Genomic DNA, 16,885 nt, shown 5'->3' on the forward strand with positions numbered 1-16,885 from the left:
AGTGCCTGCTCTGGAGCTTCGGATCCTGCTCATGTGGGGTAAAAAGTCAACCTGACACACACAGGTGTTCCAGACTTCTCTCCACACTGGGGCACATGCCACTAATGGCAGCTGGAATGTACCATTGCCACACTCTGCTGCACTCCTGCACATCCCACAGCTTCACAGAATTACCAGGGTAACAAAAATACACCCAAAAAAATCCCATACAAATATTGTATTTGGACAAAGTAGTTCAAAAAATGACAAGCAGTTGTTTAAATGGTTCAAAATGGAATTGTAAGAAAGCCAGAATTGACTGAATTTACGTGCAACACTGGTATTCTGCTAAACTGTCTTTTGCTATGGTGAATTCCGGCCTTCTGCTGAACTTCTAACCTCAAGAAGCCAGACACAATGAAATCCACAAAACATGCAGGTATTCTTGCTAATCTTGATGAAAAACAGCAATGCCAAGTCTGTTGTATCATGACAAAATGAAAGAGACCCATTTTGTGCCTTTTTTTTTTTTAATTCTCCATGTAAATAGGAACATGGCTTGCAGGACACACCACAAAATCACTCTGTATTATCCAGATCAAGAAGTCTCATCCGGAAACCTATACTGAGCTTTGTGTGCAGCACTTCAAAAGAAACGTAAAAACATGGCAGAAAATGTGTGAGTAAATAAAAATGCCAAAGCTCAGAAGAAGTGAGTATCAAAAGGGAAGGGACATGTCAAAAAAACAGAAAAAACAACTAACCATCAGAAACCAAACCAAATCCAAAAAATGCCCAGCCTGAAGCATGAAGTACAAGTACCTTAACCGACTGATGGAAAAAACAAAGGAGACAAAATCTCTAAGCTATCAATATCTAACAATCCAAGTGAAAAGCATTAAGGAAAATTCCTAAGTGTATAGTGATGTGTTAGGATAGGCAACACAGGCAGACTGCTCAGTCTGCAACATCTATTATATTAAAGAAAAGCAAATCAGGAACAACACCTGGGAAAGAAGAATGAGCAATTTGGGCGGTAAACATATATAAACCATCCAGTCCTGTTAAGACCTTACAACTCTTTACCACAGACAAGTATATATATGCTTATCCCATAGTTCAACAGTAATTTGCTGACAAAAAATTAAATATTTGGTAAAATTTTCAGAGGTGGCGAAGTACCTTAGGCTGAGCACAGGCACAAATGGAGTTGAAACAAAAATGAGTATGCAAGAAAGAGGTGAGCTATTCTAGGCTTAGAAAATAGTAATTCCATGAGTGTGATAGAGCAACGAAAAAAAAAAAAACCCTAACAACAAAACAGAGACAGAACATTATTTTAAGCCCAAGCTTTACATCATACAATTTTCAGTTGAAAACACGCAGTCAAAAAGAGCCTAAGATGGTGATGGTTGTGGCAGAGCAAAGTTATAGTCTGAACTCTGGTGAAGAATTCCTCTAAGGCTATGAGTGTGTCATAGCAGAGTAGCAGAAGCAAATCTGCTTCAGGGTGAAACAGGTGCAGAGCACCTGACATCTACAGTACAAGCCTTTTAAACAGTAAGCCAGCTGATTTCTTGTGGTATTCTGGTGTCACAAACCAAGCACATGTGAACAATGTAGGTCTGCTGACAGATTGTGTCCTCTAAGATTGTGTCTTCTAGTTTGTTTTTTAAAGGACTCATGCAATTCAATAGCATTTCACTATACAAAAAAAAAATACAATAAGATACATATCAGGAGAGATGCTTAAAAAGCATGGCTCTAAACTAAACTAAAACAGCAACACAAGAGCCATCAGACAGACCAGAAGAAACAGTAAGTCTAGAGATAACACAGGATGCAAGACAAAAGCAAATCATCCCTTCTTCCTGCTTTCAACTTTCTGCTGATGAGAGGCATGAAGGAGATAAAGAATAACAAAAAACAGTGGTAGCAGGCAGCCTTAGGGTGATGAGAACAGAGTTTTACACCTAGGTTGCTCTTGTCAATCTAACCACATCAAGAGCAACTCACTCAACAGATGGGGGACTGGACAAGGGTGTCATGTTGGGTTGTAAGTCTTCCAAACAACTCAAAATATCCCTCTAGAGTATTTGATTATGGTTCTTACAACATACCTTCATTTCCATAACTTATAAAAGCGAACTTGTTTTAAAGAGACAAGGCAGATACGAGCTCATATCTGCTTCAGTTTTTAAAAACTAAATGTTTATTCAAGTAGATTCTCAACTCTTTGAAGTCAGAATTGTAAAAGAACAATAGAAACAAATTAAAGCATGTAGAGGTAATACTGCAAGACAAGGTGAAGTGTGGTGAAGTTTCCAAAAGGAAACAAAAGTTGCCCTTACAGTAAATTCTTAACTTACTGTTTAGTTATTGCACAATAAGGCCAAGAAATAAAGAAGCATTAGCTGTGGTCAGGCAATAGAATAAGTTTTCTGATCATTCTGGGAAGTCAGACCATCACCATCTACAGGGAGCCAATAGAAAATATTAGGACTGCTTTAGTGACACAATTTTTGCTGAAGAAGAACTTGATGCAAATTATTTATGTCCATGATAAGTACAGCAAGTATCAAAGATGGAAATTAACAGAAAAAAAGAAGAAAAAACAACACAGATTTTTTTTTAAGCTGTCAATACATACTCATTTTTAATCAATGAAGTAAAACTGAACAATTTTTATGAAATTTTGTAAACTGAGATTGGCATTGTCATTAGAAAACCACAAAAAAAAAAGAAAAAACCAGTCAGCAAGGTCTTGTCTATAATCTCTTTGAGAATTTAATCCTGAACTCATCAAGAGTACCTGTACAAATTCATTTATAGGCAGCAAAACCACAAATCACAGAATCATTTAGGTTAGAAATCTCTTGTAAGTTTAAGTCCAATCATTAACCTAACACCACCAACTCCAGGAGTAAACCATGTCACTAAGTCCTACATCTATACATCTTTTAAATACTTCCAGGGTGGTCATTCAACCACTTCCTGGCCTGTTCCAGTGTCTCACAACCCTTGCAGTGAACAGATTTTTCCTAAGAGCCAATCTAAAAATGGCAATGCCAGTGAGTACCCAAAATACAACTTATCCTTCAGAATTGCCTTGTGATGCAACATTTTTCACGACGACATATGTCCTGCTAAGATTCAACCAAGGAACTATAAAACCACCAGAAATCCTTTACTGACAGCTAATTGGCACTGACACCAAGACTAGATGGCTCTTCTGTCCCAGAAGCTGCAGAAAGAAACAATGGTATTGAGCTACATTTCAGTAATTTCTTTCCTGGGAGAAGGCACTCTAAGACAAGATATTCACATATTCACATGCTCATATTAGAAGCTTCTGAGCAGAATTTACCTAAGACAACACACTCTTTGGCCACAGATTACAATAAGGACTTGTATGCATAGATTAAAATTAAATGTAGGAAATTATCTGACTCAAACTGGATTTTCAGCAAATGTAAGCCCTTGGACAAACTTGGGCAACTTATTTCATAAGAAAATAAAGCTTAGAAGCAAAATTAAACAGCAAAAGATAAGACAGAAAACCATTAAATAACAAAGGTTAGTGTCGAAAAGGGCATGGACTGTTGAATGCAAGCTATGGGAAAAGACAAAGGTTACTGTCTAGATTAAGTTAGTTAAGATAAAACTTACCAACTACTGAAGCTCCTCTTTCAGCAAAAGCCAGAGCATATGCTCTGCCCAAACCTAGTTTAAAAAAAATAAAAAGTTAAAAACAAGAGTGAATTTGTTTCCTGAAACACAATTCAGACAACAGCTACACAAAAATGAATTGCATTAAAAAAATGCACTAATTCAACACAAACACCTTGCAGGGTCAAAGTAAAACATTATTTCCCCCAGGAGCTCAAAATCTTTTATAACAACAAAATATAGAGTAAACAAACGGATAAATAGTAAGTAAAAGTTCCAGTCAAGAGAAAAAAAAGAACAAATAAACCATGCTTACTCTTTGTTATTGGATTCAACCACAGCATCAGGGAAAGCTGTATGTTGCTGAGTTTGTGCTTCTGATAGAAAAATACATTTGGAAGGAAGAACCTTTAATGTCCTAAGGTAACACTGAAGAAGGAGGGGATGTTTCAAGTTAATTAATTACGCACTAAGTGAATAAGATACTTTCCTAGTTAAAGCTAAGATCTGAAAAAGAAACTGCTCAAAATTTAACTGTGACTGAAGATATATCAACAAAATCATTTGGATACAAAGGAATGCCTAATACCTCAGTTAATCAAATAGGTATATAGTTTGCCAGTCCTAAGAGAAGACTGCATTACAAGCAAAAGCAAGGGTCTTGAACCTTCACTCTGGCTTAAGATTCTAGTTGTGTTTGACATTCATTCCAATAAATGATTTACAGATACACTATCCACTGTACTAATCAAAAGTTGTTGGGATTAATGGCACTGATCTTTTTCTTATTAATTTCAAAAAAAAGGAGATTTGAATGATCAAAAAATCATCAGTCAGAAGAACGTTTCTCAGAATACAAACAGTATCTCTTTGCACCTCACCTGGACATTCAAAGCCACTTCTCAAAAAAAAAATGGGGAAACAAATAAGAACTGTATATACTATTTTGAAGCACACTAACCTCACAATAAAAATTCCAAAATTTCCTTAAGACTCCCTTAGGCCTCTGAAATGGAGAGTATTACATGTGAGGTCCATATACATCCATTTCCTCATGTAACCCAAGTCCAAGAAAACATTTTTTTCTTTTGTTATGAATAGCCACTGAGAAGTGCAAAAAACTCAGGCCGAGTTGCATGAGCTCACTTTCTCAACTGCTAAGCAAGGATTGGACGTCTGAGAATCAAAACTAATCTTAAAAAAACCAAGCTAAGTTGCATAAACAATGTCCAACACAGTAATTCACAGAGGATCTGCTCAAAGTGAAAAGAAACACTTTCCAGGTAACTGTGTATGTGAAAATACGTATAATTTTGACACAAATTAGTGATTCATATGTCTAAATAAATTCCCAGCTCTGATCTGTTCACCAGCATCCAAAAAAAAAAAAAAAATCAATGCTGGAAAACAATGCTATTAGTAATGCAAACTACAGAGCTGTAAATTAAATAAAAGCAAAATGAGAACTAATCTGTAGATAACAGATTCCCTTAATCTTGGCTTAAATTTAATCAACACTTACTAAAAAGTGGTTGTGAAGTAAAACATACACGAGGAATTTCTCTATTAAACATTTTAACCAATTAAACCACTTTCAAGCAGTCTAACCCTAGGAGTACAAGGGTCACTGCACACACACTTATGACATGCAACTTTTATTCAGTGCAATACCTTTTAGAAGCTTTGTTACTGCCACAGTGACCTTGTTTTGCTATGACACAATGTCTTAACCTGTTCTTCAGTGAAACACTATATAGGGAAAAGGCCACAAATATAGATCTGGTAAAAGCAGAAGAGCACCATTAAAAAACTTGGTCTCAATTATTATCAGGTTGGTCACTTTCAGGTGATGTACATAGACTGTTCAGTGCTTTCCAAAACATCTTCTTCACGAGACACCACTTAATATCGGGCCCCAAAATTACTCCTCTGGTTATGTGAAGCACCACAAAATGAGAGCAAAACTCCACTGTGGAGAGGGCAGAACCTTTTCGGAGTATGGCTAAACAAGTTTCCTAAAGAGCTCACCACAGACACAAACTTTGCCTCTCACTCATCCACACTGACAGCCCATATTTTTGCTTAATCACCACAGTAGGCAAAGGTGAAAGCATGGACGCAGAGAAAGAAAAAAAAAATCAAAGGGGGGAAGAAACAAACAAAAAAAAACCCAACCAATCAACCAACCCCACGCCATAGCAACAAATACAACACATTTCCTGGCAAAACCAGGCATTCCACGGCAGACCACGCTCCCTGGAGAGGCCAAGCCTGCAGACCACCAAGAGCGCAGGCCAGCCCTGCTGCTGACAGAGATCGCTCCGCTCCGCGCCCCGCTGCAGGCCGGCTCCCGGGAGACACGGGCAGGGAAGGCAGCAGCAGGCTGCTGTGCGCCCTGCAGCACCGATGGCTGCAGCAGCACCGTGCCAAGCCACACAGGTCACAGGCCTCAGGCACCACGTCCAAGGCTCAGCTGGAAGGAATGGATACCAGGACAGCGCTTGGAGAAGGACATGCACTGCTGAGAGGGGCGCAGCGGCGCTGCTCCCCGCGTGTTTAAACAGCAGAAACCCGCACGTTCGCAGGCGTTCCCAGCGTGGGCAGCGCCGGGCCTGCCTCGGCCGGCAGCAGCTCCCGACGGCAGCAGGCGGCACGGCCCCGACCCGTGCACAGACTTGGCACGGACAGCACCCGCCCCGCAGCGCGCTCCTCTCCTCTGCGGAAACAGCCCGCCTGTCCCGCCAGCAGCCGGACCGGCCGCCCCCGGGGCGCCTGCCGGGGCCGCGCCAGCGGCGGCTCCGCGGAGCCCGCACAGCCCGCGCTTCCCCCGAGCAGCTCCGCCGCCCCCCGCAGGTGCGGAAAACCCGGCCGGTGCTCACCTCCTCCGGCGCCTGTCACCAGCACCACACGCCCGTCGAACCTCAGGCCCATGGCTGCCACCGCTCCGCTCCGCTCCGCCCGGCCCCGGCCCCGCCTCCGGCCCGCCCGCGGCAGGGACAGCAGGGAGGGGCGGGGTGCCCGCAGTGCGCATGCGCCAGGACCGCCGCCCGCTGGGAACTGTAGTGTGGGATGGGACGCGATGGGATGGGCAGAGGAAGGGGAAAGAAAGAGGATGGGGCGGGGAATGAAGGGGCGGGGAATGAAGGGACGGGAACGAGGGGATAGGAAGGAAGGCGGAAGGAGGCGGAGGAACGGTTCTGTAACAGAAGGAATGAGATATGATGGGAGAAGGAAAGGAAAGAAGGAAAGGAAAGGGAAAGGGAAAGGGAAAGGGAAAGGGAAAGGGAAAGGGAAAGGAAAGGAAAGGAAAGGAAAGGAAAGGAAAGGAAAGGAAAGGAAAGGAAAGGAAAGGAAAGGAAAGGAAAGGAAAGGAAAGGAAAGGAAAGGAAAGGAAAGGAAAGGAAAGGAAAGGAAAGGAAAGGAAAGGAAAGGAAAGGAAATATAAAGAGATGGGGAAAGGAAGGGGAGAGGATGGACGGGGGAAAGTGATAGGGAAGATGTGTGTGCTAATGTCTTTACAAACAATTTGATGCATGGAAGTATGGGCGTTAACGTCTTTGAAATTGGTCTGAGATAGACACGGGTCTACACAAGCTTGGGTTTCTGAACTTTGGGGTAAAATGCCAGGTTCAAGGGGGGTTATGTGGTAGGTGGTTTGGGAAGGCTGTACCTTCCTAGTAACTCAGCTGATGGGGAAAAGGAAGAGGGCAACATGCGACCTGGAGTTTAGGAAAAAAGGAGGTTACATCCTGCAAAACCTCGAGACAAAAAACCCCACGGGCGTGTGCCCCAGTGAACTCTATCCCTTTATTTGAATAAAGTTGCAGAACTTCTCTGTCTCCTTTATGGGCACTGGCTTTTCATAGCGTGATTTTCCATGCAAAAGAAGGGATGGGGAATGGAGGAGAGGGATGGGAGAAGGAGAGAAGAGGAAGTGTTAGGGGAGGGAAAGCATATGATGGGATGAGAAGAGGAAGAGGAGAGGAAGGGATGGGGAGTGGAAAGGCAGGTATGGGAAAGGGAAGAATAAAGGCAAGGAAGGGAGAGGAAAGTGAAAGGAATGGGTGGGGAGGGGATATGGAACAGAGGGGAAGGAAGGAGATGGAGAAAACAAGGGGAGAGGAAGGAATGAGAAGGGTGAGGAAGGGTTGCAGAGGGCAAGGAGGGGCTCAGGACAGAGGCAGTAGGGCCCAGGATCAGCCCTGCTTGGCCCTGCTTTCCCAGGCTGGCTGCTGTAAAAGGTGGGAAGGAGTGGGCTGTCCTGTCCTGTCTGCATGTCCAACGAGGCCATTGCTGGGCTGGATTGTGAGACCAGGCTACCCTGGCATAAGGCATCATGCCTCCATTTAAAGTCAATCTAGTTACTTCTTTTCTAGAATCTTACAGTTCATGGTGTGCAATTTTTCTCTTCCTCTATTTACTATTTCCCAATGGAAACACTGCTTTCCATGAAACACACCCTGGGAATGCTGTATTTAGCAGTGAAAATGCAATACACCGCCCTTTCTTTGCCCTGTGGATTTTGGCTGCCTGTGTGGGAGGGCGGTGCTGGCTGCAGGCAGCTGGGGCCTGCAGGCATTCCCAGGCCCAGCATGGCATTTCCACTGGATCCAAAGGACCTGCCACCAGGCATGGCGCTGACCCTCAGAAAGCGTGCTGGTGGTGCCTCTCTGGGAATACATCTAAGAAAATATAAAACACATTTTGCAGCAATTGTGGAAGAGTGGGGAAGCTGAGGGAGAAACAGCCCTGTGGACACCCAGGCCAGTGACTAAGGAGTGACGCAGGTGGTCCAGCTGCAGGAGCAGATTCCCTGGAACCTGTAGAGAAGATCATGGTGAAGCAGCCCATGGAAGTTCACACTGGAACAGATTTGGTGGCAGAACTTGTGACCCTGTGGGGGACTGGAGCAGCCCGTTCCTGAAGGAACGCATGCTGTGGGAGGGACCCATGCTGGAGCAGGTCATTAAGAGCTGCAGCCTCTGGGAGTGACCCCATGGTGAAGCAAAGGAGAATGGAGTGAGGCACAAAGAGTAGCAGAGTGCATTGTGTTTAGTTGAACCAGACAGTGGGTTAAGTACAAATGTACACACTTAATCATTATAGTATTGCAGATTTTGTGTGAGACAGTGTTGTTAGAATGTAATTGTTCTGACACTTCATAGGGCCAATGCTTAAATCTAGAGGCTGCTGAGGGAACTGTGTGAAGAATGAACAGAATTATTTTTTGGGGAAATCATCTACATATTCCCTCTGTACAGATGAAATTTAATTCATGATTAACCTTTCTTGTAAACTTTGGATTATTTCTGGAGCTAATAGAAAGAAAAAATGGTTTTGCTGCCCTGTTCTCCTCTTGGCTGTAAATGCTTTACTATCTACACTAAAGAAAGGTGATAGTTTCCTGAGCAACAGCTATTTGGAGACTTCCAAAATAGAATAAAATATAATTTCTCGCCTCAAATCACTCCTTTTTTACTCAAAGGAGTGTTGCATTCACTCCTTTAGAGAGTGGGAACAGGGCGGTCTATAATTTTACGACGCAGTTTAGCTTCTCGGGTTTGAAGGCTTCAACTGCAACTTACACTGTGGGCACTAGAGCGAGCCCGTGCTACGGCAAGATGCCCCAAGTGCCCACATGCACAGTACCACCCGCCGGGAAACTACTGGAAACTACAGGGAAAACAAAACAAAACAAAACAAACCTATTTCTGAAGGCAGCCAAGGGAATATTATCAGATAAATAACCTACAATCAATCACAAGTTTTAAGTGTGGGGAACCATTCTTGACTGTGCGCAGAAACAACCCATTGCGCTGGAGGTGTTTTATTCTGTCACAGCATTAAATAGCCTCACAACTAGTTAAACTTCGGGAGTTTGTCTATGTCATTTGAGTGCAGTTCAATAGAAGAGCGAATTGCCCATCAGTGAGAGGCCCGGTGCAACTGGGTGTGTTTTGCAGAGAACATCGCTGGCTGTGGTTTGGCTGTGCTGTGCTTGGCAGCAGCAGGAGGCTCTTCCCGGGCGGGAGGACGGCAGGGCGGTGAGTCGGATTGCAGTTGCCCTTCCTGAGGAAGTTAACAGATTGAGCCCTTAATATCTGTGATCTTTGGTTCAGCCTCAACATTCAACGTTTTGTTTATTCTTGCTACACTGTGGGATTAGGCTTCCACCTGGGAAAAGAAAGGGAAGTCTCCAGGATGCTGTGAGAGCAGCATTTAGTAAAGACTGGAAATACCCACAAGGACTGAGTTGTCATCCTTGCACTACCTATTTTATTTGCATAATCCCCTATGTAACCATATTAATCTAGAGCAGCTCAGATCTGTGGGTATTTCTATAAACAAGGCCTAAGAGAGTCAGGTACATTTTCAGTGCTGATTCTGTCCACCACCAGATCTCTCATAATCTTGAACAAGCCATTTCAGCTCTAGTCTTTCCATGGTCTTCCATCTCCTGTTATTTATAGATGATGGACTAGTCAAGGACAGGACTTACTCTTGAATTTGCCTATAAGTTAGTGCTTACATGGCCCAAATAAAAACAGTCCCTGAGGTACTTCTGCAGCAGAATTCATTGTTTAGATACCAAATAAACAGGCCTTGTTAACAAGTCAGAAACTTCTACAGCTATCTTATTTTTGTGCATAGAATGGCATTAAAATCAAGGGAGAAATTCAACACAATTGTTTCCTCAAGAGAATGGTGTGTTTTCCTTTAGAATACAAAATAAAGTGCACTGGAGAGACAGTACATCAATTCTATATTTTATATTTTTAAAGTTAAACTTTACTGTATTAAAAAGATGCAAAATACAAAGAATCACTCTGGATGGAAAGGTGTTGTCTTCTGACTCCCTTAGGAGTTTTGTTCCAAAAGTCATACAGCTATCGGAAAATATCTGTATTAATCTGAAAAAGGGTATGACAGGACTGCTGCTGCTTACCAAAATGAGGTGATGGTAGGTGGAAACATCAGCAGAGAAGGTGTCAAGCCACAAACCAAGATCAGGTGCCATAGTGAGTTTTCAGTGATTGAGACATAGTGCAAGAATAATAGCAGGATATCACAGTCCAAACACAGCCAGACAGGGTTTAACAAAATAAATAAGTTCAAAAAGGAGGACAAAAGTTGCATTATTTTGTCTCTTAGTGAGCAGTGTGAACTAGAATATATTTATCATTAATATTTATACTGACATTTCAGACATTTTTCAGTAGGAAAAATTTGCCAAAAACCCCACACAGTATCTTGTAATACTGAATGTGATGATGTTTCTTTCCTGTTACAATTCAATGCCTAGAGCAGGTAAATTTTTTTCATTGACAGTAAATTTTCATGCTGTGTACTGGAACAAATTTGTTGTATGTTCTAACATCTTTTGGCTAACAGATTAGATAATTTGCTTTGGCTTTTTTTTCTTTTACAAGTGTTTTGTAAACTAGGGGTTTGCAACTAGGGGCTTCCACAGTTGTGGGTATTGTGTGAGTTGTAATCCCATTGGAAATGGTTTCTACTGCCTGCTGCTGGAGATGATGAGCACCTTGGAAACTTTTATTCAGGGGGAATAAAAGAATTTACTAACTTGCTTTTACTCTGTATGTTTTAACATTGCTAAAATATCTCTTTGGATTATGAAAATCATTTTCAAGTACTTTATTTGCTTGCTAAATGGTTTTGCTCATGGAGATTTGCAGAGGCCTATTCACTGGGAACAAAGACTTCTCTACAAATGTGATTGAAGGGACGTATTTCTTGCTATGACCAGGAACTAGATACTGAATCCATGTTAAAAACTGTAGTGCTTTTCACTGAATACTGCAAAAGTACAGCCTCTAACAGATGGTTCCTCCCAATAGCCTTAGTGTTCTAAAAGTGCCTGGGTTTGTGAACACAGATTTTTTTGCTGTGACCAAAGATGCCTTACTTGCAGGCAGGTTATCCTCCCCATTTCCCTTCTCCCTCTCTGCAGCCATTCTCGGGTTGCCAGTGCAAAGAGGTCACTGACGGGTCTCAGACCCTGAGCTGGTCACATGTTTATCTCACAGAAACCAACTGCATGGCCCAGCTCACCATAGTAATCACTCCCTTAGAAAAAGTGTTTAGATAAAACTACTTAGAAGTCCCCACTAAGTAATTCTTCATAGCTTGAATGTAATATTTCTATTGATTTCTTTCATCTGCAGTATATCAGCATATAGTAGTGTTTCCATTCTAGCTTCCATTCTCTTGTCTTTTATTTTCCTGTGAGCCTGCAGCAATTAGTAAGTGGGGTTTTTTTGCCATTGAATCCGTTGTTTGTCACCTTCAGAACCTGAAAAGCAGCTTTCCTGATGAGATGTTGAGAAGCAGCCTACTGTGTAGTAAACAGTGCACACATTCTTATGCACCAACTGCAAATGTAAATGCAAACATTTTTATAGCTGTTGTCAACAACCCCCATCACAGGAGGTCTCATATCCCTGTTTTGGCAAGAAACATTAATTTTGGCATTTGTTGCACATACCACTCAATTAAGTGGAAAATTCAAGCAGGGGGTACAAGCAGAGCTCTCCATTTGATTCCATCAGAGACTTAGGATTTAAGGGAGACCAAAGCCCTAGGTCAGTCAGGGCTCGGTGGACTGCTGAGCAGGTATGAAGTGACACAGGAGTAGAACAAACTTTTGAAGCAGAAACTAGTTGCTTGTGCACATCTACAGTTTTGAAAATGCATGCTGTGGTGACAAGTTAGGGAGGTGCCAGCAAAAGGTTATGGTGTTACTCCCATCACACAACCACACTATTTCACCCTAAATGATTGTTCATGAATAATCCATTAAATAAAGAAAAGAAAGAAAAGAAAAAAAGGCAGTAAAACCCACAAATACTAAAAACTAGAACTAAAACAATAAATAGAAAGACTGGCAAATAACCGTATGTCACATTCTGTGGAAATCAGATGCATATTCGCACTACTATCAAGTTACAAGTAAACAGATTCTGCAGATATGCTAAATCTTTAATAAATAGATGGAAGACTTGACATCTTTCGTGAGAAAACTGGTTTAATCTACTTGCTTCTTGAATTAACAGCCATACTGAGATTTAGAACAGCTAAAAATTCCAAGAGGTTCTGCTCATAGAATCATGCTTCATCTCCAGGCATCTCCTTTAATGAACACAAAATCTTGGCCAAAAGGTAAGTTACTTTCAAACTGTGTCTTCTAAAATGGCCTCTCAAGTTGCCACCAAGGATATTTTACAGTTCTTAATCAAAATTTTACAGAAGTTTTCTCTGTGGTCCACATATATTCATTTCCCCCAGATTAAGAGCAGAGTGCCAGCTGTGTCTCAGAAATACCCACTCTGCCAGCTTCCATCCCAGCCATCCCAAGAATGCAAATGAAAGCAAAACACCACAGGTTTAGATTGTCACAGGTTTAGATTGTCTGTATTCCATGGTGAGAATTCCTACCCAACTTTAATAAAGAACAATTTTAGTCAAGAATACATGAAGTATGGAATAGCCTTCTGTCTAGAAGCAAGATGGAGAACAGTCAACTAGCTAACAACATAAACACCTTGTATTCTTTTTCAGCACTTTCTCTTCTAATCAGAAATTAGATGGGAAATCAAAATACCCCAGCTAAGGTTCTCCCAACTCCAAACAGTAGCAAAGGCTAGTTTTCTTTGATACTGTTTTCTAAATGGCCTCGTTCCCTGTTTCCATATTTTGTAGCATGAGCTCTCAGTTCTAGTTTCAGGGTAAACCATAGATTATAGTGTCATAGGATACTGGAACTGTAGGATTAAATATACTGTCTTACTTAGAAAAAGTCAAATGCCTATGCTTACAGCAGGCAGCAGTGCTTATCACAGTGTGGATGGCAAAGCAAACTTAATGAGATCTTTGTTTCATCACAGCCCTTCCTCCCAGAAAACTGCTGAGCTTTTCTTTCCACATTTCCCTAATAGTTTCTCATATGATGGCACAGCAAATGTACCTTTGGGAGTGTCCATACCACTGAAATCAAGTTAGGTAGCCTGTAACTGAGATAGGTTTTTGGTTGGGCAGAGACTCACCTTAGTTCCAAGGATGAGATTTTTCCATTGCTGAATTATCAAGATCCTTGAGATATTGAACCAGCTCTCTTGAAAGGAACAGCTGATCTTATGTCATGTCCCTGGACTCATCCACTTATTACCCTCTGGCTCATAGCCTCATGGGGTAATAAGCCAATTGGCCTCAGTCTCTTTTTTTTCTGCAATCTCTTAGTAGGTCTAGGAGATCACGTACAGTTTTGACTCTCCACAAAAATAAAACCAATCCCCTAATGAACAAAGCAAAAAAAACCACAGTATCTCTATTCCAGTCAGTGAAGTAAGCCGAAAGCATCAGCTTAATGATTCTGGAATGGGGAAGGGCTGTCCTTTCATGTCACAGAAGCCCTTAATTAACTGTAGGCTGTCAACAGCTAGGGGACTTTCTTCTCAGAACCCTAGCAAAGCCCAGCTACTAAAATAGATTCCCCTAAATAAAACAGTAAATTCTAATCAAGAAAGCCAAGTAGTTTTTCAACACTATTTGTTAATGGAACATAACTAGTGCATTTGTATTCCTACACAAGAGAAGAAGGGTTGGTGGTATGTGGGCCCTACTTGAGCTGATTTATTCCATCTACGTTGCCATATTCCCTGTATTAGAAAACTCTCACACAACTTAAATGTAACAATATCATTAGCTGCAGCTTGGCCAGAAAAATCAACAGTAAATGAATTCTGAAAAATGTACTTCAAAATGTCCCACAAATGTCTTGCAATTGAAGAGCATTAGGTTGCTGCAAGGTGCCAGCAGAAACTGGAAAACAACTGTGTGAAAAGCAAATCATTTTTCTCTTAGAATCACCTAAATTGATGAAAAACTTCAGAATTATATCCACTAAGAAAGAACCCCAAAGTATCTAGAAAGCGTGATATGATGCACAAGGCCAGCTGCTGTTTTGCTTCTGCTCATATTTATTTACACAATAAAAGTACATTTTAAACCCAAATATGTAATACAAACTGAAATAGAAATTAATTTTTCATTAAGCCAATGAAAAGCATAATTAAGTTAAGATTTTTAGAGTAGACAGTAGAAGGCCTTACATGTAAAAGTAATTTAAATCTAAATCACAGTAACTATAGGAAGCCTATGTCCTCCACCTGCCATACTGAGACTTTCCCACATGGGAGGACAAATAGCAAATAAGGTTTGATTGCTTGAGAAAGCTGGGCAAGCAAAGTACCTTCTTAATTATATTATTCTTAATCATTCATATCTGCTTCTTTTTTTGATACTGTGTAATTATTGTACATCCCAAAGTATAAGACACCTCTTTTCAAATTTTCTCCCTAATAAAAAGAAAGGCTGTAAGGGATGTTTTCTCCAGAAACTGGTGTTGTGCTAGCAAGTGGAAATTTACAGATGGTTAGAAAATACATCAGCACCTGTATTTCACAAGCTGACAAGAAAAAGTGGGTATTGATTCAGGAATGTCTTGCCCATAAATCCCAACATTAAAAGCCAAAACCAGAACTCTAAATAATAAGAGTACTCAGAAAAGAGGTGACTTCAGCAATCTGTAATTCAAACATTATGAAATTTGATCTGTTACACAGACTGAGCACTATCATAATTGCGGAAGAAAGCTCTTTGACATAGTGTGTATGGAGATACTATTCCTCTGTTTTTAATACTATATATGAATTACAAAGCTGCAGTATAATGTCAACTGCAGTATGCAAAATTCAGCATGAAAACATTAAAATAGTAGATAGGTAATTATTTCACAACTTCTTTCAAAAGCAAGTTTTCTGGTTCTGTTGGGTTTTGGTGTCTTCTTTTTTTTTTCTCACAAACTAGAAATAACTACATTAGTAAATCTAAACGTTCCAAATACTAGTCACAGTTTTGCACAGCAATTTGGTTTTAAGATAAATAGGAAACTTTCCCCTCCCAAAAGACATTTCATTTATGTGACATGCATATTACAGAACTTCTCTGGACAATTACAATTATGTCTTTTGACAGTTGTTTTATCCAGAGCACAGATGTTTGCCACTTAACTATGAATGTTGGCTGACCTGCCCAGATCTCCATAAAAAGCAGTTGTAACAAAGTTTTTCTGCAAATGCTTATGCAAACAGGAATCTTCATTTCATGTATGTGAAGTATACCCATTCAAAAGCACTTCTGGGAAAATAAAGGCTCAGAAGTACATGCACTGAAATTACATGGATGAGGGTATAGATTATGGCCAAACCAGCTAAATCAAGACATAGATTATTCTTTCAGAGATGAAATTACATTGCCAACGCAACCCTCCCCCCACCAAAAAAAAAAAAAAAAAAACAAAACCAAAAACCAAAACTCCAACAAATCAGGAAAGCGGTGCTTGTGTTTTTTCATTAAGTAAAGCAGGTAATGTACCCTATTTACCCTTCTTCTTAGATTACCATGTAATGTAATCCTGGGGTAAAAACAGTAGGAAAGGAGCTGACCTGAATTTTCAGTGTTCAGCTACTGAGAATGGCAGCAAAAGGCAAAGGAAAGCTGTGGCAAGTGATCCCCAGATATCCAATGCTCACAGTAGAGAACATCCAAGCCCATGCAACATACAATTTACCATCCTACTCTTAATGCTGTTTCCTCTACAATGAAGTGGCTAGATCCCTCTCTGCTAGACCCTGAAAATTAGTACATTCTGGTCCCTTGAAAAGCTACATACAGAATTACAGTTTACCTTTAAATAGTCACATTATAGCCATTGCAACTAGGGCTGGAAAGTTACTGAAGCCTACTGCCGTCACAATCAGTTCCCTGTTTTCTTGGCAAAATGTAATCTCACTAGAGAGAGATATGAGAAAGTAATTGGCCATCTCCTCACTTCATTGTTTTACAAGAATTTATGGGTGGGGTTGAATCTTTTTTATAGGAGACATGATTTGGGGAGAAAAACCAACAAAACCACAAATCACCTCATATCAGTTGCTGAAAGCTTTCAGATTCTTTATGATCTCTGTACCTTCTAAATGGAGATAAATCTCAAGAGAATTTAAAGCCAAGAATAAGGCTTGTAATTTACCCAATTGTCTTTTTGTTTGTCTGTGCATACAAACATAATTAAGGAGTGGCCAAAAGCCAAAAGCCCACACAGAATGGCCCTGATAATCTCTGCATATTTTGTTTTTGTTGTATGGATGAGATCATGTTT

At 40.8% G+C, this 16,885-nt stretch overlaps 1 protein-coding gene and 1 long non-coding RNA gene across 2 annotated transcripts in view; both read right to left on the bottom strand.

Annotated features, from left to right (window-relative positions):
- HSD17B4 (hydroxysteroid 17-beta dehydrogenase 4) overlaps positions 1-6,656 on the bottom strand; it is a 61,418-nt gene extending 54,762 nt beyond the window's left edge. The window contains exons 1-2 of the mRNA XM_021546256.2: positions 6,528-6,656; positions 3,649-3,702 (exon numbers count right to left, since the gene is read on the bottom strand). Coding sequence (XP_021401931.2) covers positions 3,649-3,702; positions 6,528-6,579 — 106 coding nt within the window. The 5' untranslated portion in view covers positions 6,580-6,656. The remainder of the gene's footprint in view (positions 1-3,648; positions 3,703-6,527) is intronic.
- Positions 3,717-6,279, bottom strand: LOC110479178 (uncharacterized). Its single transcript, XR_002466883.3, has 3 exons — positions 6,139-6,279; positions 4,610-4,654; positions 3,717-4,077 (listed from the first exon to the last, which is right to left on the bottom strand). It is a non-coding gene; the product is annotated as an uncharacterized LOC110479178 (long non-coding RNA).
- Positions 6,657-16,885: the final 10,229 nt, after the last annotated feature.

The sequence above is a fragment of the Lonchura striata genome, chromosome Z (genome assembly GCF_046129695.1).
Source record: "Lonchura striata isolate bLonStr1 chromosome Z, bLonStr1.mat, whole genome shotgun sequence".
Lineage (NCBI taxonomy): Eukaryota > Metazoa > Chordata > Aves > Passeriformes > Estrildidae > Lonchura > Lonchura striata.